This window comes from Acinonyx jubatus, chromosome C2 (genome assembly GCF_027475565.1).
Source record: "Acinonyx jubatus isolate Ajub_Pintada_27869175 chromosome C2, VMU_Ajub_asm_v1.0, whole genome shotgun sequence".
Classification (NCBI taxonomy): domain Eukaryota; kingdom Metazoa; phylum Chordata; class Mammalia; order Carnivora; family Felidae; genus Acinonyx; species Acinonyx jubatus.
The window spans coordinates 147,435,857-147,461,355 of NC_069384.1; the positions used below are offsets into that span (position 1 = coordinate 147,435,857).

Consider the following 25,499-nt stretch of genomic DNA (forward strand, 5'->3'; position numbering starts at 1 on the left):
TTTAGTTCCTTTCTTTGAGGAGCTTGTAGTCTCACTGGGGAGGAACACTTTAGGTGAAACATAAGTGGCAATGCAAGATGATATTGCAAAAATGGATGGTGTAAGCAGAAGCTTTCCGAGGAGAAAGCGGTGAGTGAAAGTGGACCTTGAGGGAGGTGGAGGCTGTAGGCAACATGAGGAAGAGAGGCCACCTTACCCGGGAAGAGCGGAGGGAACAGAGTGGAGGCAGGGGTAAAGGACAAGGCGCAGGGGCGGGGCCTGTGTATCCGGGCTGGAGGAGTGGGCCTATGCTCGCAGGCCTGGCTGGAGCCAGTGTGGAGGGCCTTGAATGTGGGGTTGGGTCAGGGGTGGTGGAGCCGGTGCTCAGGCTCCCTGAGCAGTGTGGGGACATTCCATCGGTGATGCCCAACGAGATGAGGCTGCCCTGCTGGTAGGATGGAGATTGGAAGCCGAACCGTGGGAGGTGAAAACAGTGATCGTAGGTGTGTGGGATCCAAGTCAACCCCAGAACAGGAAAGGAGCTGGTGTAGCGCACAGAGACGGAGCAAAAGGGGCACGGCGGGGACTCTCGGGTGTTTGGGTTGAGAGGGCAGAGATGGCATCGCCGACAAGGTTTCAGATCTCAGCGATGCGAAAACTCATCACGCCTTTGGCCGCTTCCTGAAGATGTCATTTTGGGAGCCCTGTCCTCTGAACTGGGCTAATAAGTTGGGAAAGTGAAAGAATTCATTTGTGAGGCTAATTCCAGTCATAGCCCATGTGTTAATATCCTATGTTTTGGGATTTTTTTTTTAATTTTTATTTTGAGAATGAGAGGGGCAGAGGGAGGGAGAAAGAGAATCCCAAGCAGGCTCCGTGCTCAGCATGGAGCCCACCGTGGGACTCTGTCCCACCACCCTGGGATCATGACCTGAGCCAAAACTCAGGAGTCTGACGCTCAACCGACTGAGCCACCTGGGCACCCTTACGCTTTATAATTAGAGTCTAGCAACTAGAATTTTTGGTAGCCAGGAGGGGTGGAGACTGACCTCTGAGACATTGTCTTTCCTGAGTGGGATCAGGTGAGTGATCCACAGTAGGGCTTGCTTACTGGCTCTCAGGGTGTGTTAGTGCTGACCGCCTTGAGCATACAGCAGGTGCGTTTCTTACGCTGGAAAGAACTTTGCAGATAGTCCCAGGGGAGATGAAGGTTAGGGGGAAAGAGTCCACTGCTACCCAAGTGGGGTAAGGGCAGAAAGGATTGTGCCAGGAAGGGAGATGGTGTTGCTCTTTGTCTCATCAAGTTGTTAGTAGCATTTGGCTCCATTATTAGAGGAGGCGCACCTGTCGATCACCGGGCGTTGGGCCAAGCTGGAGATCAGAAGCATGATACACCTGCCCCCTGGACGCTCTGGTCGTCACAAAGATCCTGTTACCGTCCCATTGTGCCCAGCCAAGTATTCTGTCACCAACCAACTGGCGATGAGGGACAGAGAATCCAGCAGGACAGTGAGAAGAGATGAAGTGAGTGTGGTTAAGTACCTGTTGAAAAATCTAATGGTGACGATACTAACAGAAAAAAAATAGAAAGGAAATAGATTTGTTTACATTGTCAGCAAAAGAAAGAGGGATTGGATGATATTTTCAGGAGGCAGCAAGGCCAGTTGAAGGTTTCCCTTTGGAACTGAGAAATTGGCTTAGTGGAGACACAGGTGAGGGGAGAGATGAGGGAAAGTTACATGAGGTGAGTGGTTTGGACGGCAAGGCCGGGGGTGGAAGGTTTGGAGAAGGCAGAAGGGACTGGGGTGGAGCTTCCGAATGAGGAATGGGTCCTTAACAGGGATGAGGCCTGCTTTTGCTTAGAGACCTCCAGGGAGGATGATGAGAGGCGGTCATTTTTTCAGCTCCTTGATTTTTGTGCTCTGCCCCTGTGCTAAAGCCGTCCCAGTTAGACAGGCCAAGCCAGCACTTGGATGTCCCCCAAGAGGCTAAGTAGTATTTCTTTTCTTGGCATCAAGTTTCTCAGGACTGAGACACTTGAGACTTTCTTCGAGATGGAACAAGCCTCACAAAGGTGTCAGGATGGACTGATAGTCCATGGTGGTACAGGGATTCCATCTGGACCCTGAACAGTAAGTAGCCTTTATTCTCAGGTCTGAAAGTGTTTAAAGTACTATTGTTCATTCTTGTCTTTAATTTTTTTTAATGTTTATTTTTGAGACAGAGAGAGAGCATGAACAGGGGAGGGTCAGAGAGAGAGAGGGAGACACAGAATCTGAAACAGCCTCCAGGCTCTGAGCTGTCAGCACAGAGCCTGACGCGGGCCTCGACCTCACGAACTGCGAGATCATGCCCTGAGCCGAAGTCGGATGCTTAACCGACTGAGCCACCCAGGCGCTCCTCTTATCTTTAATTTTTAAAGGTGTAAAATATCTGTAACCTTTCTGATCATAAAAGCAACAGGTATTCAATATAAACGTACACTAACGCAGAAGGGTATGAGGTTCAAAAGTGAGCTCCCCTGGGTTGATGAGCTGGGTTCCCCATGTGTGTAAGGCTTACCAAGCAGTGTAGGTGGTGAGGAAGAATCAAGGTCTGGGGCCTTGCCGCCTCTCCAGTTCTCTGGAGGGTCCCCACCCTCTTATCTGCATGGAGAAGTGGATGAGATAATGTGTGTAAAGATATCTCGTGTAAAACGGTACAGTGCTTGAAAAATAGGACGTGTTCAATAAATGACTCTTAAATGCCTCCTATATATGCTGTTATTCTAGGTGTATTGTTTTTTAACTTGGTTTTCCATGTTTTATGTGATCTATGTCTACGGCAGCGTGCGTAGTTCTGCTTCACCTTGTTTAATGCTTTCAAATCTCATTGATCCCCTCCCTAAGTAGGCTTTTAGAGAAGCCTTTTAACTATCAGAGTCGTTAACTATTATTATCATTGCCTTGGCCAGACTAGCCAACAGAATTTTGAATGAAAATTGTGAGTGGGCATCCTTTTCCAGTTGCGGACCTGAATGGGGATGCCTCTACTATTGAGAGGCTGTATATATGTGGCCAATGGCCAGCTCATATATGAAGATGACGCCCTGACTCCCAACCTCTGCAGCACCTAGCCCAGAAAGCCAAACCACAACCTCTGCGGCAACCACTCAAGGAAGCCACACCACCACCTCTGTAGCAATTGGCACAAATTGGCCAGGACTTGGTCAGCAGCCATCAGCTTCCTTAAATTTTTGCCCCTCCTTCCAACTCAGGATCAACCACAGAAAAGCAAATATGCTTCCCAAACCAATAGCATAACATGTCCTCCTCCTAGTTAACCTGATTCCACCTACCCTGTACCAACAACCTCCAGTCAGTGCACACCCAAAGCCTTCCCATCTTTTTTTTTTTAATTGTTTAATGTTTATTTATTTTTTTGAAGGAGAGAGAGACAGAGTGTGAGTGTGGGGGTGAGGGGGTGGTGCAGAGAGAGATGGAGACACAGAATGGGAAGCAGGCTCCAGGCTCTGAGCTGTCAGCACAGAGCCCGACGCGGGGCCTGAACCCACCAACCGCGAAATCATGACCTGAGCCGAAGTCGGACACTCCACCGACTGAGCCTCCCAGGCGCCCCTTCCCATCTTTTTACTCTAAAGCTTCCCCACTCCCCTGCCTTGCCTTTGAGTCTCTGCCAGATGCGAGGGGTAGTGGCTGACCCCCTTGCTAGTCTAGCAAGCTCTGAATAGCCTCTGCTTGTTCTCTTTTGGGTGATCTTTGTTTCTTTCCATACACTGTTAAGTATAATTTCCACTGGTGGGTTTTCTAATGATTAATCAGCTAAATTTCTAGAATGTGTCCTTCTTTGGTCATGTAACGTTAGTTACTCAACACCTGTTTCTGGAGAACCTGCTAGGAGCCAAGGTCTGTGCTAGGCTTAGATAAGATAGGAAGAACCCAAATAGACGTGTTTTCTGCTCTTGTAGAATTTATGGCCTGGTAAGGAATACAGACATTCAGCAGATAAGTGCACACACTTGATTGTGGGGTTTTGGAGAAAAGAGCTCCAGGAAACTGAGAAGGAATGGGCAGGGAGGAAACCCAGAGGAGTGGGGTGTCCTGTAAGCCAAGAGAAGCTCTTCTAAAAGATCAGATGTGACAAGAGCCATCAGGTAGTCAAGTGCAAGGAGGTAAAGAATGAGTGTTGTGCTCTTACGTTTTTTTTTTTAACCACGTTTCCTCATTTATTTTCGTCTACAGTTTTTTCTGCAGGCTTCATTTTTTTTACATTCATATTTAAGTGAGCATTTACAAGTTCTTTTATAGCTTGAATTGCTTCCCAATGTGACTTCAAAATTTTCAGGAATTTGATGCATAGAAGGTGCCTATCGAATTCTTCCTAACTAATATTCGTTTTCTCTGCCAGAAAACTGGAAATGAAATGCATTCCCTGCTGATTGTTGTCATTTACTTGACAGCACGGGTGTTGAATATCTAATAGTGCTCTGCGTCTCCTGCAGCATAAGCGAGATGGGCTCGCTCTGTGAGTGGCCCCTGTTAATTAACTAATGCAGAAAGATGTCACTGAAGTAGAAGATCGTCACGGGATAACAGGCCTGCTGTGTACAAATGCTAAAATAACTTTTGCAAACTCAGATTTTAACGAGGTGGTTCTGTTGTCAAGGCACGGTGTGGCAATTTTCTATCCTTTCTTTTTGTTTGCTTATTTTTCCGCCCTTTGTATTTCTCTAGTGGTGGCAGAGATTCTGCTTGGTACACGCCGCCCTCCCCCTCACCTTTATCATCCGTACCTGTTCCGAATTACATCTTTTTAAGCCTGTTGTTTTTTGTGTTTTGTTCTGTGTTCACACAGAAAACTTCATAGATAGTCCTTATTTTGTTCCTTTTCTGTTTTCAGCCATTTCAGCTATAGAAATGCAGTCTTGCAGAGTGAGCGGTAGCATAGGCCGTGGAGCCAGATGGCTGTGACAAAGTTACTCAACCTTTCCAAGCCTCAGTTTCATCATCTGTAAAATGGAGTTGAGGGGCTGTGGGGCTGGATATCTGTTAAAGCACTTAGAATGGTACTTGCCACCTGGTAAGAGACGTATAGGTGTCTGTCAGTGTCATTGTTTCTCTGCATGACTTATCCTGATACCTGAGTTTTAGCTTTGGAGTATTGATTTCTAAATAATAGTACCAGTTTGTTGCCCTGTGTCTTTATGGATTGTATGGAAATAATTTTCCCTGTGCAGTTTTAATAGGTTTGAAGTCAATGAGTATTATTTAATATTCATTTGCCACATTCTGACTTATAAAGTATTAGAGCCAGGAGAAGCTTCCAGTATCACAGAGTGCGCCTTCTTGAACTTCTAACGAGGAAATTAAGGCTCAGGAAAATGGAGTGAGGTGACCGCAGTCAGTCCCTCTGTTAGGTCCCAATAGTGCTGAGACCAGCATGTGGGGCTCCCAGTCCAGCGAGCTTCCTGTGCTCTAGTTTGAATGATACATTGCCCCTATTTTTGGCCAGCCAAAGATGAGCCGGTTCATAAAACGTTTCCCCTAAAACGATACAGTGAATGTAGAGTGTCTCCAGTATTTATCCATCCCAGGTTCGCAGAGTTCCTGTTCATCAGCTGGTACAGACTCAGAAGTACATCTTATAGGGAGGAAGTGGCTGAGGACTTCTGGGTAAAGACGGCAGACCCGGCCAAGGGAATTACTCTTGCTCTCTCCTTGTATCGGTTTCCTATGGCTGTGGCTGTTGTAACAAAGCCACAAGCTTAGGTGCTTAAAACAACCCAAAACTAAAAAAAAATACATAAAAAAAAAAAAAATAAATAAAACAACCCAAAACTGTATTCTCCTACAGTTCTAGAGGTCAGAAGTCTAAAGTCAAGTTGTTGGCAGGCTTCATTCCTTTTGGGGGCTTCTGTTTCTTTGCCTTGAAAACCCAAGGCGAAAAGCTTCTAGCTGCCGCCTGCGTTCCTTGTCTCTTGGCCCTTCTTGCATCACCGCAACCTCGTGCTTCTATCTTCACATTTCAAGTTCACTCTTATTTCCTGCTTCCCTCCTACAGGAACCCTTGGGATTACAATGAACCCGTTTGTGTTATCCAGGATAGTCTATCTCTCCAAGTCCTTAACCAAATCACATTTGCAAAGTTCCCTTTGCCATATAAGGTGACAGTCACAGTTTCCTGGGATTAGGATATGGATATCTGTGGGGGAGGGGGCACTGTTCATCCTACCACACTCCGAAAACACCAATAAAATGAGAGTCAAGTCTTCGAACTGATTAACTCTAGAGAAAACATGAAGTTGCCCAGGAAGGGAAAAATAATTACAGTTTTCCGTGTGACTTAACTGGGAATAATGTTTATACGGTCATAGCAATGTAGTCACTGACCGTCAATCTGATTGAAAGTAAGAGATAACTATAGCGGGGACGAGGAGAGAGAGTTGTTTGCATGTGAGTAGGGGGTGGGGAAAGAGCCACAGCTTCCTTACCGCATGGGAGGAAGTGAACAGATGCCTGCAACCCAAACAATGCCAAGTGTGTATCATTTAGAGAAATAGAGGTCAATAATAAGTAGTTAAAAGAAGGGAAACTCAGTTGCCTCTGGGGAGAAGAAAGTGACCTGGGATTGCAGTAAGACTTTTGACTCTGAAAAAAATAAAAAATTAAACAACACATATAGATTGAAAGAAAAGGAAGGTGAGGGGTATGGATAGGGCATGGAGTCCAGAAAGCATGCTTTTGAAGACGACTACGTAACATGAAATTTAACGCCGGAGAGGCTGCTACTCTGTCCCACTAAGAGAAGATTTGAAAAAACAGTTCTAACTCCCAGTCCACTGTGCTGGTTAGAACTCTTACCTACGTACGTCAGAAACTTAGATTAGCCCCATGAAAAGAGCAGATGTCTTACCAGTGAGTGCGTATCTGGTGGAACTCAAGCCAAGAATCGCTCTTGGGCCCAGAAGCAGCTAGAGCCAGAGGCCCAGAGGCCCAAATGTGACCCTTGGAGCCCCTGCCCTGCCAGGTTTCCCCATCATTTTCCTTGCCGTCCTCACTACCGCCTACTGTTGTTGCTCCTTAGTCGTTGAGATGAGGTATCGGCACTGCCACTCTCCGTTTCAGATGTCGAAATGTGTTCCTTAGAGAGGAACTCTTGCCTTTGCCGCCCCTTTTCTGGAGGTGTAGGGGAAGGAGACAGTTGGCTGTGGCTGGGGATAGTCACTTTGTGTAGAGTGGCTGCTACAGAGCAACCCGGTGGCACATGAACTTCACCCTTTCTTCCTGGGATTGTTAACTGTGTGATAGAGATTTATTTATTTATTTACTTACTTACTTACTTACTTACTTATTTACACACACACACACACACACACACACACACACACACACACACACACACAGAATGTGAGCAGGAAAGGGACAGAGACAGAGAGAGACACAGAATCCGAAGCAGGCTCCAGGCTCCGAGCTGTCAGCACAGAGCCTGATGTGGAGCTCGAACTCATGAACTGCAAGATCATAGCCTGAGCCAAAGTCAGATGCTCAACTGACGGAGCCACCCAAGGCGCCCCTGGAATTTGATTTTACAAAGAGAGGCTGTACAGTTACTTAAAAGAACTAGTTAGCACTGTATCTATATATATAACATGGTAAGACATATAAGTCTCTGATATATTCTTCAGTGAAAACTAGCAAGGTATACTGTCTTCCATGCATATTTATATGTGTGTTGTGTATGTTTCACAGGCCCCCCTACAGCGAACCCTTATGTATGGTGAGTTTCGAGGATACGGGATGTTGGGGAACTTTGTATTGTCTGTGTTGTACTTTTTACATACAAATATGTATTTGTATTAATTGAACTTTTACAGAGTATAAGAAAAAATGACAAGAGTGAACTGGATCATTACTCCTTCTGCCTGACAGCACCATGTGGGCATTTTATTCCGTGATCTGTTTCACACACGGATATCTTTTTTATGGGCCCTGAAGGAAAAGGACCACGTCTTGAGTTTTTTCCCCTAGCTCCTTTATTGCCGAGCACTGTAAAATTTATATTACAAACGCTCAGCATATTGCATATGAACCAGGGGCTGAATGAATGATGCCTGTTTTCTCTTGAATGTTTACTTGCCATCTCAGAGATCACAGGGAAGGACAAAGGGGAGGACAAAAGATCTGGCGTGTGGAACTCAAGAGGATGTGCTCCAGCCCAGGGCCCAGCTCGTAAAAGCCACTTCATACTTAAGCCAGCAAGTGCTGCGCTGACGTCAGAATTCTGTTCGAAAAAGCTTTCACGCTTTCGGGGCAGACCCTGGGCTGTGTTGCTGCTCAGCGAGGTCACACTCCCTCCTGAGAAGGTGTCCTTCCCTGTTCCCCCCCACTCTCTTCCAGCACTTTGTGGGCATTGCACATCTGTGTGTTCTTTCATTTCCTGGTAGAAACTAGGAAGTTTACGCCCCTTTGAGTTAATAAAATTTACTCATTGAATTAGTCATAAATAATGTATCTTAAGTTTGGGATATGAAATTAGCATCCGCGTCTACTTTTTGTGTTCTCCCTTTCAAAAATGGCTCCAGATATGTTTGTGGAAATCAGTTCTAAGCTACTTTAGCTATCCGAGTAATCAGATGGAGTATATATCTTCAGTGCATAAATCGCTCAAGTTTTAAACCTCTCTTTTCAATGACTTTGTCATGGAGCTTGTTCTATCCAAAATTTCTCTCTCTCACGTATGCATGAGGGGGCAGGGGACACAGAGAAGTGGGCTTACATGTTGCTGAAATGCAGCATCTCTGCTTAAAACCGAAAAGGGCATTGCAGTCTCCTGGGACAGGTGACCAGAATAAATCGTACACTTGAAATAATTCACTACAGTGTTCTCCTCTGGGAGCCAAGTGCCAGACCAGTTCTGCCAGTGCTAATCATGGGGGTCTTTGGACCACTCTGGGTTTGGAGGAGCTGTGGCAAGTTTGTTTGTAAGATACTCTCATATGCAGAGTCCCTTCAGGTTTGGGGGCAAAATTTCTTTTAAGGTTTATTTACTTTTTGTTGGTTTTGTTTTCTTTTAAATTTTATTTTTTATTTTTTTAAATTTACATCCAAATTAGTTAGCATATAATGCAACAATGATTTCAGGAGTAGATGCCTTAGTGCCCCTGACCCATTTAGCCCATCCCCTCTCCCACAACCCCTCCAGTTACCCTCTGTTTGTTCTCCATATTTAAGAGTCTCTTATGTTTTGTCCCCCTCCCTGTTTTTATATTATTTTTCCTTCCCTTCCCTTATGTTCATCTGTTTTGTCTCTTAAGGTCCTCATATGACTGAAGTCATATGGTTTTTGTCTTTCTCGGACTAATTTCACTGAGCATAATACCCTCCAGTTCCATCCAGGTAGTTGCAAATGGCAAGATTTCATTATTTTTGATTGCCTAGTAATACTCCATCATACACACACACACACACACACACACACACACCACATTTTCTTTATCCATTCATCCATCGATGGATATTTGGGCTCTTTCCATACTTTGGCTTTTGTGATAGTGCTGCTATAAACATGGGGGTGCATGTGTCCCTGTGAAACAGCACACTTGTATCCCGTGGATAAATGCCTAGTAGTGCAATTGCTGGGTCATAGGGTAGTTCTATTTTTGTTTTTTTGAGGAACCTCCATACTGTTTTCCAGAGTGGCTTCACCAGCTTGTATTCCACCAACAATGCAAAAGAGATCCTCTTTCTCCGCATCCTCGCCAACATCTGTTGTTGCCTGGGTTAGCCATTCTGATGGGTGTAAGGTGATATCTCATTGTGGTTTTGATTTTATTTCCCTGATGATAGTGATGTTGAGCATTTTTTCATGTGTCGGTTGGCCATCTGGATGTCTTCTTTGGAGAAGTGTCTTTTCATGTCTTTTGCCCATTTCCTCACTGGATTATTTGTTTTTTGGGTGTTGACTTCGATAAGTTCTTTATAGATTTTGGATACTAACCCTTTATCTGCTATGTCATTTGCAAATATCTTCTCCCATTCTGTCGGTTGCCTTTTAGTTTTGCTGATTGTTTCCTTCACTGTGCAGAAGGTTTTTATTTTGATGAGGTCCCAGTAGTTCATTTTTGCTTTGGTTTCCTTTGCCTTCCTTCACTGTGCAGAAGGTTTTTATTTTGATGAGGTCCCAGTAGTTCATTTTTGCTTTGGTTTCCCTTGCCTCTGGAGACGTGTTGAGTAAGAAGTTGCTGCGGCCAAGATCAAAGAGGTTTTTGCCTGCTTTCTCCTCGAGGATTTTGATGGCTTCCTGTCTTACATTGAGGTCTTTCATCCATTTTGAGTTTATTTTTGTGTATGGTGTAAGAAAGTGGTCCAGGTTCATTCTTCTGCATGTCACTGTCCAGTTTTCCCAGCACCACTTGCTGAAGAGACTGTCTTTATTCCATTGGATATTCTTTCGTGCTTTGTCAAAGATGAGTTGGCCATATGTTTGTGGGTCCATTTCCGGGTTCTCTGTTCCATTGATGTGAGTGTCTCTTCTTGTGCCAGTACCGTCCTGTCTTGATGATTACAGCTTTGTAGTACAGCTTAAAGTCTGGGATTGTGATGCCTCCTGCTTTGGTTTTCTTTTTCGAGATTGCTTTGGCTATTCGGGGTCTTTTGTGGTTCCATACAAATTGTAGGATTATTTGTTCTAGCTCTGTGAAGAATGCTGGTGTTATTTTGATAGGGATTGCATTGAATATGGAGATTGCTTTGGGTAGTAGCGACATTTTGGCAATATTTGTTCTTGGTATCCAGGAGCATGGAATCTTTTTCCATTTTTTTGTGTCTTCTTCAGTTTGTTTCATAAGCTTTCTATAGTTTTCAGCGTATAGATTTTTCACCTCTTTGGTTAGATTTATTCCTAGGTATTTTATGGTTTTTTGTGCAACTGTAAATGGGACCGATTCCTTGATTTCTCTCTCTGTTGCTTCATTGTTGGTGTATAGGAATGTACCAGACTTCTGTGCATTGATTTTATATCCTGCAACTTTGCTGAATTCATGCATCAATTCTAGCAGTTTTTTGGTGGAATCGTTTGGGTTTTCCATACAGAGTATCATGTCATCTGCAAAGAGTGAAAGTTTGACCTCCTCCTGGCCGATTTGGATGCCTTTTATTTCTTTGTGTTGTCTGATTGCTGAGGTGAAGACTTCCAATACTATGTTGAGTAACAGTGGCGAGAGTGGACATCCCTGTCTTGTTCCTGACCTTAGGGGCAAAGCTCTCAGTGTTTCCCCATTGGGGATGAGATTAGCGTTGGGTCTTTCATAGATGGCTTTTATGATCTCGAGGTATGCTCCTTCTATCCCTACTTTCTTGAGGGTTTTTATCAAGAAAGGATGCTGTATTTTGTCAAATGCTTTCTCTGCATCTATGGAGAGGATCATGTGGTTCTTGTCCTTTCTTTTATTGATGTGATGAATCACATTGACAGTTTTGCAGATATTGAACCAGCCCTGCATGCCAGGTTTAAATCCCACTTGGTCGTGGTGAATACTTTTTTTAATGTATTGTTGGATCCGGTTGGCTAATATCTTGTTGAGGATTTTTGCATCCATGTTCAGGGAACATGGTCTCTAGGGTTTCAGGGAATCCATGGTTTCAGGGAAATCGGTCTCTAGTTCTCCTTTTTAGTGGGGTCTCTGTCTGGTTTTGGAATCAAGGTAGTGCTGGCTTCATAGAAAGAGTTTGGAAGTTTTCCTTCCATTTCTCTTTTTTGGAACAGCTTCAAGAGAATAGGTGTTAATTCTTCCTTAAATGTTTGGTAGAATTGCCCTGGAAAGCCATCTGGCCCTGGACTCTTGTTTTTTGGGAGATTTTTGATTACTAATTTGATTTCCTTACTGGTTATGGGTCTTTTCCAATTTTCTCTTTCTTCCTGTTTCAGTTTTGGTAGTGTATATGTTTCTAGGAATTTGTCCATTTCTTCCAGATTGCCCATTTTATTGGCATATAGTTGCTTATAATATTCTCTTATTATTGTTTTTATTTCTGCTGTGTGGGTTGTGATGTCTCCTGTTTCATTCTTTTTTTTTTTTCCCTGTTTCATTCTTGATTTTATTTATTTGGGTCCTTTCCTTCTTCTTTTTGATCAAATTGGTTAGTGGTTTATCAATTTTGTTAATTCTTTCAAAGAACCAGCTTCTGGTTTCATTGATCTGTTCTACTGTTTTTCTTTGGTTTTGATAGCATTAATTTCTGCTCTTATCTTTATTATTTCCTGTTTTCTGCTGGTTTTGCATTTTATTTGCTGTTCATTTTCCAGCTCTTACCTAAGGCATAAGGTTAGGTTGTGTATCTGAAATCTTTCTTCCTTCTTTAGGAAGGCTTGGGTTGCTATATACTTTCCTCTTATGACCACCTTTGCTGCATCCCAGAAGTTTTGGGTTGTGGTATTATCATTTTCATTGACTTCCATATACTTTTTAATTTCCTGTTTAACTTCTTGGTTAGCCCATTTATTCTTTAGTAGGATGTTCTTCAGTCTCCAAATATTTGTTACCTTTCCAAATTTTTTCTTGTGGTTGATTTCGAGTTTCATAGCGTTGTGGTCTGAAAATATGCACGGTATGATCTCGATCTTTTTGTACTTACTTAGAGCTGATAGACCCAGTGTATGGTCTATTCTGTAGAACGTTCCATGTGCACTGGATAAGAATGTATATTCTGCTGCTTTAGGATGAAATGTTCTGAATATATCTGTGAAGTCCATCGGGTCCAGTGTGTCATTCAAAACCATTGTCTCCTTGTTGATTTTTTGATTAGATCTGTCCATTGCTGTGATTGGGGTGTTGAAGTCTCCTACTATTATGGTATTACTATCGATGAGTTTCTTTATGTTTGTGATTAATTGATTTATATATTTGGGTGTTCCACATTTGGCGCATAAATGTTTACAATTGTTAGGTCTTCTTGGTGGATAGACCCCTTGATTATGATATAATACCCTTCTGCATCTCTTGATACAGTCTTTATTTTAAAGTCTAGACTGTCTGATATAAGTATGGCTACTCTGGCTTTCTTTTGTTGACCATTAGCATGATAGATGGTTCTCCATCCCCTTCTTTTCTTTTTTTCTTTTTTTATTTTTTTTAACATTTATTTATTTTTGAGAAGAGAGAGAGAGAGCATGAGCGGGGGAGGAGAGAGAAAGAGGGAGACACAGAATCTGAAGCAGGCTCCAGATTCTGAGCTGTCAGCACAGAGCCCGACACGGGGCTTGAACTTACCGCGAGATCATGACTTGAGCCTAAGTTGGGCGCTTAACTGACCGAGCCACCCAGGCTCCCCTCCATCCCCTTATTTTCAATCTGAAGGTGTCTTTAGGTCTAAAGTGGGTCTCTTGTGACAGCATATAGATGGATTTTGTTTTCTTATCTGTTCTTTTACCCTGTGTCTTTTGCTTGGAGCATTGAGTCCATTGACATTTAGAGTGAGTACTGAAAATTATGAATTTGGGGCACCTGGGTGGCTCAGTCAGTTGGGCAGCTGACTTCGGCCCAGGTCATGATTTCCCAGCTTGTGAGTTTGAGCCCTGCGTCTGGCTGTGTGCTGACAGCTCAGACGGAGACTGCTTCAGGTTCTGTGTCTCCCTCTCTCTCTGTACCCCTCCCACACTCATGCTCTCTCTCTGTCTTTCAAAAGTAAACATTAAGAAAAATATGAATTTATTGCCATTATGGTGCCTATAGAGTTGGAGTTTCTGGTGGCGTTCTCTGGTCCTTTCTAATCTTTGTTGCTTTTGGTATTATATATATAATAATTTATTGTTTATATTTATGTTTTATAAATATTATATAAATATATAAATATATATATTTATATTTTTTTCCCCATCTTTTCTCCCCTCAGAGAGTCCCCCTTAAAATTTCTTGCAAGGCTGGTTTAGTGGTCACAAACTCTTAATTTTTGTTTAGGAAACTTTTTATCTGTCCTTCTGTTTTGAATGACAGCCTTGCTGGATAATGAAATCTTGGCTGAATATTTTCTGATTCAGCACACTGATTATATCTTGCCACTCCTTTCTGGCCTGCCGATTTCTGTGGCTAGGTCTGCTGCCAACCTGATCTGTCTTCCCTTGTAGGTTTGGGGTTTTTTTCCCCTTGCTGCTTTCCTGATTCTCTCCTTGCCTGAGTGTTTTGTGAATTTGACTATGATATGCCTTGCTGATGGTCGGTGTTTGTTGAGTCTAATGGGAGTCCTCTGTGCTTCCTGGATCTTGATGTCTGTGTCTTTCCCCAGGTTAGGAAAGTTTCCTGCTATGATTTGCTCATGTAACCCTTCTACCCCTATTTGTCTCTCTTCCTCTTCTGGGCCCCCTGTGATTCTGATGTTCCTTTTTAATGAGTCACTGATTTCTCTAATTCTTAAATCGTGCTCTTTTGCCATCATCTCCCTCTTTTTTTCTGCTTCATTTTTCTCTATAAGTTTGTCCTATGTATTGTTGATTCGCTGGTCTGCCTCATTCATCCTTGCTGCCACTGCATCAATCCGTGATTGCAGCTCAGTTATAGCATTTTTAATTTCATTCTGACCAGTTTTTACTTCTGTTATCTCTTCAGAAAGGGATTCTAATCTATTTTTGACTCTAGCTAGTATTGTTATTATCATGATTCTAAATTCTGATTCAGACATCTTGCTTGTATCTGTGTTGGTTAAATCCGTGCCTGTTGTTTCTTCGTGCTCTTTCTTTTGGGGTGAATTCCTACCAAATCCAGTCGTTCAGGTTGTGCAGATTGTTGTGTTCATCTTCCAATCAGTTTTCTAGGTGTGTAGGTTTAGTGTTGGTCTGGCTCCATGTTATGGACGCGAGACACACAAAAAACTTCCATGCTGTTCTGCCATCTTGGCTCCTCCCAAGCTTTATTTACTTTTGAGAGTGAGAGCATGAGTGGGGGAGGTGCAGAGAGAGAGAGGGGTACAAAGAATTTGAAGCTGGCTCCCCACTGACAGCAGCGAGCCTGATGGGGACCTTGATCTCCTGAACTGTGAGATCACGCCGTGAGATGAATGAAGTCAGATGCTCAACCAAATGAGCCATACAGGTGCCCCTGGGGGGAAATTTTTTAATTAAAACATTAGCCTCTGTCATATTTGAGAAGCCCCAGCCTCTCACCATGAAGTAATTCCAGTATACAGGTTTGATAGATCACTTTATTTCAGTAGAATACACGGTTGTCCGTTGTCCAGTCATTTGTGTCAAGTGAAACTTGTCCGGTGTCCCTCTCCAAAGTGGGGAAAGCCAGACTCCCATGGGCCCCGGTGTTTGGGCAGAGTGTGAGGGGGAAGTCTTGTGATGCAGAGTGGAAACCAACGCTCCAAGGCAGGGGGTGTGCTGGGGGGCACAAATACATGGGGAGAGTTCAGGCCAGGGCACGGTATGGACACCCAGGATCTCTTAGGAAGGGGCTAGCATAACAGGCAGAAACCTGCACTAAGATAGTTGCTAAGTTTATAGCCTGAGAGATGGGACATATTTTCATTTGGGGTCATGTCTGTGTGGGGGTGGCTGCTCATTAACCCTCAACCAGAACAGGTGTCGTGTGCCTGGGCGCTGTGGCTCAGGTTCGCAGTCCACAGATGCCTCCGTTCACCCTGCTGGAGTGCCCAGGATGGGCCTTGCCACTTTCAACTTCTGTGTTTTTCTGTTTTTAAAGCAGACTTTTAACTCAGCTGGTTTGTTGTGATTCTGCATTTGGTGGTACAGCACTAATCAATTTGGGAAAGAATGATTTTCCCACATCAGATTTCACGGATACCTTTTTACTCCTCTTCCACATTGTCTGCTCAGGTCGACTTTAATGAATCCTAGGGAAATGGCCACATGGTTGCATGATGCAAATACAAAATTATCCACAAGGAAGCCTCAATTTGGGGAGGTTACATTTGAATTTAGAATGTTGTATTCAAATCATAAATGATAGAAATATAAGTTGCTTTCAAAAGCTTGGGATTTCAAAGTAATACTCTCATATTATCTCTCCAACAGATTTTGAAAAAGTAATACTGTAATCAGGACACAATGACTGGAGCTGGGAACAGCTCATGCACATTAATATTCCCAGAACATTAAACACTTGAAAATAACTTATGGGGATGACTCCTTTAGAGATTTGCTTATAATTAATACAAAATAATTCTTAGATTTTTTTTTTTGATGAGTTGGTTGTAATTAATGGAAAATAATTCTTGGGTTCCGTGGCTTAATGAGTTTTGATTTCTTTTGGAAGTGTTAGAGTGGAGTATTAAGTTCTTACGATGGCGTTGGAGCAGGGGGCTGGGAAATGCTAGAGGGAGCACCATGTCAGATGCCTTTGTACAGCATCTCTCTGGAAGCTTATGCACAAGCAAGGCAGAAATCTTCTTGTGCTGGTCTACCTAGAGGGCTGCTTTTAGCTTTACTTCCTACCTTAGGTCCACCTGCCAGACCAGAAACAGAGTTGCCTGTGGCTTTCCCTGGGTGTTTGCCTCAGTGTTGAAACATCAGTCTTGTAGCTCAGCACCCATGAAGGAGGGTCTCCCTTTTCCCTTCACACAGGTACATACGAGCTAGCACGGATGGAGAGAGGCAAGAGACACAGCAAGGGGCTGTGCACTTGCCCAGGGGTCTGGAGCAGAGCTGACCTAAGCCACAGATAGCTACTAAATCCCAGACTGGGTCTGGATGAGAGAGGAGAGGAAGAAAAAAAAATCCCCCAAACAACAAAAGAATGTCCAGGCCTTTCCAATGAGTGGAGGCCTCTGGCTATGCTGTATACCAGCCTTCTTAGTGGAAGAAGAGAGTGGAAAGAGCCATACGTGCATGTCCACTGACAGTCAAATCACTTGGAAAATTTTCACTCTGGAGAATACAGCCCTGGAAATATCCTTGAACTTCACTTTCTTTGGAGGTGGAGTATCTTTCTCTTGATTAGCACTTCTCTGTGGAGAAGAATGAAAGAACAGAAGTGGGAGAATGTTAACTCCCTTTCCCTCCCTTTGCCACCTCCTTAGATTTTTTTCCTCCACTTTAGTAAGATGCATCGTGTTTTATCTCATTCACGGAACTTTGCCAGTATTAGCTATCTAATCCTTGAGTCCCTGGGCATAAGGTGAGGGGACAAAGAGCAGTATCTCGCTTTGCTCCATTATGGCTGTCGGCAGCTAGTGTTGTCAGCCTTGTGCAAATGCACGTTCAAGCCCGCCCTTCTAAGAAGCAATATTTCCTGGGACGCCTGGGTGGCTCAGTCATTTGAACTTCAGACTTCAGCTCAGGTCATGATCTCACGTTAGAGTCCCACATTGGGCTCCTTGCTGACTGTGTGGAGCCTGCTTGGGATTCTCTCTCTTTCTCTCTCTCTCTCTGCCCCTCCCGGACTGACTGACTGCCTGACTGACTCTCTCTCTCTCTCTCTCTCTCTTTCTCTCTCAAAATAAATAAGTAAAACTTTAAGAAAAATGGTATTTCCTAACTCCCTCTAGGGGGAAATTCTGGACACAGTGTGGGAGCAGATATGTCCAAACCTATGGGTTTATGGGGAAAGTGCACCAAGAAAGATTGACGTCTTGAAGTTTGACTTCGGGCCACAGGATTACCAGTGGCTAGCGTCAAGGGCCTGGAGATGACCCAACCGGTGAACTTGCCTCAGGCTTGGAACTGTGGCAATTAAACACCCTTGACACCTTTTTCTTTTTAAATTCTAGTCGTTCCTTTTTATCTATAGCATGATTGTATTGTCATGATTATTCCTTTATTAGTACCTTTTCTTTCCTCTATAACCCCTGCCCTGTCTGGGGTTTTCTCAATGCTCCTTGTCTTGCTTGTCTGTCTTGACTACTGTTTGGGAACTTTTCCACTTTCCCTGCTCATCTATGACTTCAGCCTTTCCCAGTCTTGACTGCCACCTGCTTTCTAGGTTTTAATCTCCAGTTGCTTTTGGGCTTTGGGTTTTGTATATTATCTCAAACTTATCATGTCTTAAAAGCTCACTTATGATTTCTAGAATACTCCCCATTTCTTCCAGTTACGATATAGTTCTATTCTTTATTGACCCTTTATGGCCCTACCCACTATTGTGGTCAGGTTGCAAATCACGCTTCTTTAGTGATGTGTCTGCCTTCCTCCTTGTTCCCCCCACCCCACTTGATTATTGCATGACCACAGCAACCTACTCCTTGGCCTTCTGGTCTCAGTTCCCCACTGGTGGGTCCCAAGGGGCTCCATAATATTTATAAAAGTACATGGACTTGGGAGTTATACATGGGATCGCTTCACTTCTGTGACTTGTACTTAACTCTGTGACCTTGAACACGTTACTTGAGTACTTGTTACTTGAGTTTTTGTTTTTGCATGTATGAAATGGAGATCTCAGCATCTGCCTCACAGAGCTGTTACAGAAGTCAGGTGAGGTGGTAAGTGTAAAAGCCAAGTAAAGGCCTATTGCCAGACACAGGGCAAGTCCTCAGTAAATGCTGCTATCATCCCAGCACAGACTGCATCTTCAAAGTGTGGGAGATTTCCATCATCATAGAAGGTTCCATCCTGTCCCTTCCTTAGACTAAGCGACTACCATTCTGATCTCAATCCGCATGGACCCTTTTTTTTCAGAACCTTGGGTAAGTGTATTCATACCACTGAGTTTATACATCTGTTTCTGGTGTCTATCAGCCTCCTTTTTGGGATTCATTCATGTTGTTGTGGGATTCAGTGGCTCATTTCCTTTTGTTGCTGACTAGGATTCCATTGTATGAGTATATCTTAATCTATTCATCCATTTTCCTAGTGATGGACACCTAGGCTATCTCTAGCTTGGGGCTATTTTGAATAAAGGTCTAATGAGACTTTATGTGGATACGTGTTTTCATTTTACTTGGAAAAATACCTAGGATTGGAATTTCTAGGTAATGAACTAACTGTATGTTTAAATTTGTAGAAACTATAACTGGGGGCACCTGGTGGCTCAGTCGGTTAAGCATCTGACTTCAGCTCAGGTCATGATCTCACTTTTCATGGGTTCAAGCCCCGCATCGGGCTCTGTGCTGACAGCTCAGAGCCTGGAGCCTGCTTCCGACTCTGTGTCTCCCTCTGTCTCTGCCCCTCGCCCACTCATGCTGTGTCTTTCTCTGTCTCTTGAAAATAAATACATGTTTAAACAAATTATAAATGAAAACTGCAACTGCTTTCCATTAGTAAATGTGACAAAAGGATGTGGTCACTCCACATCCTTACCAACATTTGCTGTTGTCTGCTTTTTTCATTATAATTATTTCTGTTTGTGTCTGGCATCTTGTCATAATTTTAATTTGCACTTTTCTCATGACTAATGATGAACATTTTTCATGTGCTTATTGACATGTCTTTTGTGAACTGACTGGTTAAGTCTTATACCCATCTTTAAAATTGATTGTCTTTTTATTATTGAGTTGTAGGAACTGGCCACGTATTCTGGATTTAAGTTCTTCATTAGATATCGATGTTGTAAATATTTAATTTTGTGAAGTTTAATTTACTCATTTTTAAATGATCCATGCTTTTTGAGACCTTAGAAATCTTGCCTGCCTCCTAGTTACAAAGATCTTCTCTTACATTTTATTCTAGAACCTTCACAGTTTTAGCTTTTATGTGTAGGTCTATGATTTGTGTGAAAGTAATTTTGCATAGTATATGATGTAGTGGTCAAGGATTCCTTTCTTAATATGGGTACTCAGTTTTTCTGTCCCTTTTTGTTGAAAAGAATTTTTTGTAAAGAATTTACTTGTTGAAATGTTTGTGACCATATACGTACGGGTCCATTTCTGGACACTGATACTGAAAATATTTGCATGAAGTCATTATTTTTCTCTAATAGGTGTATACTTCTTATCTCTATCTACTTAATCAGTGACTCAGTAGCAGAGTCACTGGTGCTCAGACCTTGGTTTCTAAATACAGTTTCTTCTTGAAAGAAACTAGGGATTCTTGGAGAAGTAGCTAATGCTCAATCTGAGGCAGGGATTTCTTATTTTTTGAAACCTTTCATAAAGCCTTTTATTTTATTTTAATCTATTTTATTTAATTTTGTTGAGCCAGGAATTCTTTTTACTTATTTATTTTAATTTTTTTTTAAATTCACATCCAAATTAGTTAGCATATAGTGCAACAATGATTTCAGGAGTAGATTCTTTAATGCCCCTTACCCATTTAGCCCATCCCCCCTCCCATAACCCCTCCAGTAACTCTCTGTTTGTTCTCCATGTTTATGAGTCTCTTCTGTTTTGTCCCCCTCCCAGTTTTTATATTATTTTTGTTTCCCTTCCCTTATGTTCATCTGTTTTGTCTCTGAAAGTCCTCATATGAGTGAAGTCATATGATTTTTGTCTTTCTGTGACTGACTAATTTCACTTAGCATAATACCCTCCAGTTGCATCCACGTAGTTGCAAATGGCAAGATTTCATTCTTTTTGATTGCGAAGTAATACTCCATTGTGTATATATACCACATCTTCTTTATCCATTCATCCATTGATAGACATTTGGGCTCTTTCCATACTTTGGCTATTGTGGATAGTGCTGCTATAAACATGGGGGTGCATGTGTCCCTTCGAAGCAGCAAACCTGTATCCCTTGGATAAATGCCTAGTAGTGCAATTGCTGGGTCGTAGGGTAGTTCTATTTTTAGTTTTTTGAGGAACCTCCACACTGTTTTCCAGAGTGGCCGCACCAGCTTGCATTGCCACCAACAATGCAAAAGAGATCCTCTCTCTCTGTATCCTCGCCAACATCTGTTGTTGCCTGAGTTAATGTTAGCCATTCTGACAGGTGTGAGGTGGTATATCGTTGTGGTTTTGATTTGTGTTTCCCTGATGATGAGTGATGTTGAGCATCTTTTCATGTGTTGGTTGGCCATCTGGATGTCTTCCTTGGAGAAGTGTCTATTCGTGCCTTTGAGGCGGGAGTTCTTAAGATGAACTTGGGACCTATTATAGCAGAAGTCAGGACACTTTCAAGGGGCTGTCAGTAGCCAAAAATGGAAACAAGTTGAACATTTTTTAAAAAAAGTGATTGAATCAGTTGAAATCCATAAAACATATTCTTTAAACATCCACTGTATTCACAATGATGCTACAAAATGATTTCATTAGTAACTGCTGGTAGTTTCTTGCTCCCCCACCCATTCCTCCATCAGTCACAGTTGGTAATTGCTGATACTCCAAAATCATTGGTCTGAAAACTGGTAAATGGCAACAAAGAAACATTTATCAAACATCTCTGTTGCCTTTCCTTTACAAACCATATTTTATGATAACCAAATTGTTAAATGAAGATTCCTTATAGAGCAAAATGAGCTGAAAAAAGTACAAGCAGAGTGATAGAATTTGAAACTCACTATATTGCCACCTCTAATGAAATGATGGGACTAGACAGTGGTCGTTAGTAGGTAACATTTGATGGGGAATTTTATAATGATTGGGTTAGGCTAACAACCCCTGACCTTGATCACTTTTAACATTGTTAAGTGTGGAATAGCCAGATGGTATATCCTTCCAGATATGATGCAATACAACATGCAGAGTTCCAGCCCCAAGTATTATTGCCAAAATAATTGAACCTGAATTAAATGGGGTCTCCAGTCACTATAATTACCATTTTATAGGAAATACAGGGATAGAGGAATACCACCACAAGAAAATCTACAGGACAAGTGTTCTAACTTTTCCAGAAACAAAAGGCATGCAAATTGCAAGCAGAAGAAAGACTGTTAGACATTAAAGGAGACTTAAGGTCTGCAACCAAATGGAATGTGTGGACCTGGTTTATATCCTGATTTCAACAAACTAATCCTACAAAAGACAGTTTTGAGACCGTTGAGTTTTGGACGTAGGCTGTGTATTGCCTATATCAAGTAGGTTTCGTTTTATTGGGTGGTAATAATGCTAAAGAAAAGAACCCTTCTCTGTAGACTGTACAGAAGTGTTTACAGGAGAAATAAGATGATGTCTGGTATTTGCTTTAAATTCCTGAAAAAGATGAGGATAGATTAAACAAGATGAGCAAAAATGCTGATAATCATCGGAGAACTGTCTTGTGACTTTCTTTGTTTTCGTAATAAAAAGTTTAAATGAGAAAAATGTGTGCTTTGACCCTGACGTGAACGTTCTGGAGATGAAGAACTTGGGATATATGGCTGGGAATAGACCACTTGACATCGTACTAATGAGCTTGCTGGCATTATCACTGCTGTGAAGAAATATTTTGTGTCCTGCTTCATTTCTAATCTCCTGTGAGCACCTTCCCTGACAGCTGGTGACTTCAGTGTGTCAAGTCAGAGCTTGGCATTTGTTGCCTGCTTTTTCACACAGCAGGCTGGGAAGACTTTCCATCCCAGCAGGGACACGATGGCATTCGTCGTTTGCCCTCTTTCCTTGAAGACTGAGTGAGGTCGGGTAGATCGCTCCCTGTTGCCCACCAGCTGTTTAGTCTGAAGCAGCCTGGAGATGGGTGTCCAAGGGTCCACTGCCACCTTCTGAGGAGCCACGTCCTTCTCTGCTGTTCACAGAGTGAGACTTCACCAGTACTCACCCCTCTGCACCTCGGACCATCTACATGGAGGTCACAAAGTGATCACGACCCCCCAGAGGAAAACGTCTTGCAGCGTGCGTTTACCACATCCTGTGTTTCAAAGCCCTTCTGCCCTATCTGCAGCCCATGAAGGCCAAGTGCTGATTCATGGCATGCGTGTTAGCGATGCTGCCTAACTCAGACAAGAGCCCCTGGTCATGGACATGCCATAACTATCGCTTTGCTATGCTGTGTGTCATTGGCGATACGTGTGATCACACCTTGTCATTGATAAAGAAACTTTGCCAGTAATTCATTCTACCTTCTCTTCAAGTGTATTTACCTTCAGCTTTGTGACTTGTACCAGTCTTTGCCATGAGCAGTACAACTTTGAATGAGGCCTTTGTAGTTTTGGTTCCTCTCTGCCGTTAGTGACAAAATTAATTACTTTCAAAGTCCAAGATTTACTCTGTTTACTTGTCTAGGAGACCTAAATTGCTTTCCTGGAAATGGCAATGGCAGTGCTTGGAAAAGATAGTAAAGCTTAGATGGCTGCGCTTGGCAGAGTTCCCATCCAATTGATCATCTGGGAACTAGGGACAAATGGATTGCAGGACCAATGAAATCCAGCTTCTGGTACAGCTCCTTACCATGCTCCCCCCACCAACTGCTGTGTAAAATATGCATTTTTGAGGATTCACTTTTCCTAGAGAAGTGATCAGATGATCACTTGATCATCACCAGATCAGATGATCTCCTGATGCTAAAGGTCCTGTTCACCATTTTAGGTTTGTAACACTGCGTGCTGTATTTTCACCGCATTTACATCTGAATTGTTTTTTTTTTTTTAATTCAAAGGCTAATGCTACGTAATAGTATCAATAAAAATGCCAAATTAAGTGTAAACAACAGTAATGGCCCCTACTTGTGAAAATGCATTTTTTGTGACAGACTACATCAAACTGAAAGTTGCAGACCACCTGCACTGTTAATTTAATATGAGGTCTGCAGAGACACAACGATAGAACCTGGAGGTTTTTAAATTCCAAATTTCTTAAAATCATAGTTGATCTTATATTTCAATATATTTTTGGAATGCATGCAAAAAAAAAATGTTTCATTGGTTTATCCTCTTGGAATGACCCAATTACTCGTAGATCCTTATATCCCCTGGGTCCACCTGTCGTCCCTGACCTACACTGTGAAGAACTGTACTTTCAGAGAACCTGGGAGCAGGACGTTCATATGCAACACGGGATCTTCCGGCGTCAGGCAGCCCTCTGTCCTTGTGAAGCCTGTTCATGTAGGATAGTGTTTCTCAAAGTGTAATTTGGGGAACCTTTGCATCATATCACCTGGGGAGCTTATTTAAGACATATATTCCTAGGCCCTGTCGCAGGCTCCTGAGCAGACTCTGAGAGTGAGGCCTGGAAACCTGCACTTTTAAAACTTTCCCAAGGGTATCTGGTATGAGTACAGTTGAAGGACTGCTTAGAGTTTATACAACATAGAATACATATGCCTTTTCTGTTGGGTTTTGTGACACTTTATTTATTTATTTATTTATTGAGAGAGAGCGAGCGAGCGTGCGGGAGAGAGGGAGAGTGGGAGAGAATCTTAAGCTGTCTCCGCACTCAGCATGGAGCCCGACTCAGGGCTTGATCCTGTGAACCTGGGATCATGACCTGAGCCAAAATCGAGAGTCGGATGCTCAACCAACTGAGCCATCCAGGTGCCCCTATGTTGGCGTTTATGAGGCATGTTTTACCCTTCTTTTTACCCTCAGGACTGGTCCGTCATGTCTGTGACCTGTTCACTGAAACTGCCACGCTGTGCTTGGATGTGGACAATAAGAACCACAGTGAGACGGCCGCTACCCTGCTCTTCTCCCTGCTCGATATTCTGCACGGCATGCTGACCTATACGGCCTGTGTCGTACGGCTGGCTCTGCAGGTATGGGACCTCCCCTCCCGTGTCTGGAGCACCACACCATGTGGTGCTCCTTCTCTTTCATCGTCTCCTACCTAAGCTTCCTCTGCTGTGTCTTTATGTTTGAAAAAGAACGTATGATGCTGTAGAGAAAGACTACCAGGTAAGCCATCTTTGGGCGACCAAGGTCAAGGACGGATAGTGTGATCACGGAATCTGAAAGGAAAGCAGGAGAAGCCTATGGAAAGACCTAACCAAGCTCTGGCTGGGGAAGTCCCCTGATGGAGGGGATCATTTGCCTTACAGGCACCCTAGGGCCGGCCAAGCAGTGTGCCATCTTTCCTGTCTAGGGGTGGCGCTCCAGCCCACCCTCACCAGGATGAATTAGCTTGTTAGGGTCAGTGGATTGAGATTTTAGGCACGCGCGTGCGCACACACACACACACACACACCACACGTGTTTGTGTACACACACATGCATACATATACAACACATAAACTCTCTCGCTTTCTCTTATGAGCAATAACTAGGACTTTGAGGACTAGAAGTGTGTTCAGTGCCTATGGAAAAGTCAATTCACCCCAAACTATAACCTGGATTTACTTAGCATCGTGCTATTAGGAAGGCCAGGGATGCGGGTTTATTGAGTACTTTCTGTGTTGGATGTTAAGTGCCTGCACATGCCTATTTCTCTAACCAACCAAGTCTGCTGATACTTAGATTATGTGAAAGCACACAGCCAGTATGAATCCATGGCTGTATTTTAAATCCTGGTAAAATTACAAAAGATGTACATCAGGTGGTAGCCGCATCCCGCCTTGGGTGGGTGCAGAAGCTCGAGTTGAAAGCAAGCTGTTTTGGTTCTTTGCCAGGAGTCCTAGCAGTGGAGCCAAGAATGATTCCTCAGACCCTGGTTAACCTCTGTTATTCATCATTCTGATAAATGCTATCGTTTATCCCCAGTTGAGCTGGTCAAGTGTTTAGCTTGTCTAGTGTGGTTTAATAAATAATTCCAAGATCCCCTCAGTAAACATGA

At 43.0% G+C, this 25,499-nt stretch overlaps 1 protein-coding gene across 14 annotated transcripts in view; it reads left to right on the forward strand.

The window, feature by feature from the left end:
* ULK4 (unc-51 like kinase 4) overlaps window positions 1-25,499 on the forward strand; it is a 571,462-nt gene that overhangs the window by 368,712 nt on the left and 177,251 nt on the right. For 13 of the 14 annotated variants that reach the window (XM_053221605.1, XM_053221617.1, XM_053221609.1 and 10 more), the window contains one exon: window positions 24,320-24,486. In XM_053221605.1, the coding sequence (XP_053077580.1) occupies window positions 24,320-24,486 (167 nt within the window). Of the gene's footprint in view, window positions 1-24,319; window positions 24,487-25,499 lie in introns of those variants that run through there. The other variant, XR_008298071.1, reaches the window with a different exon arrangement.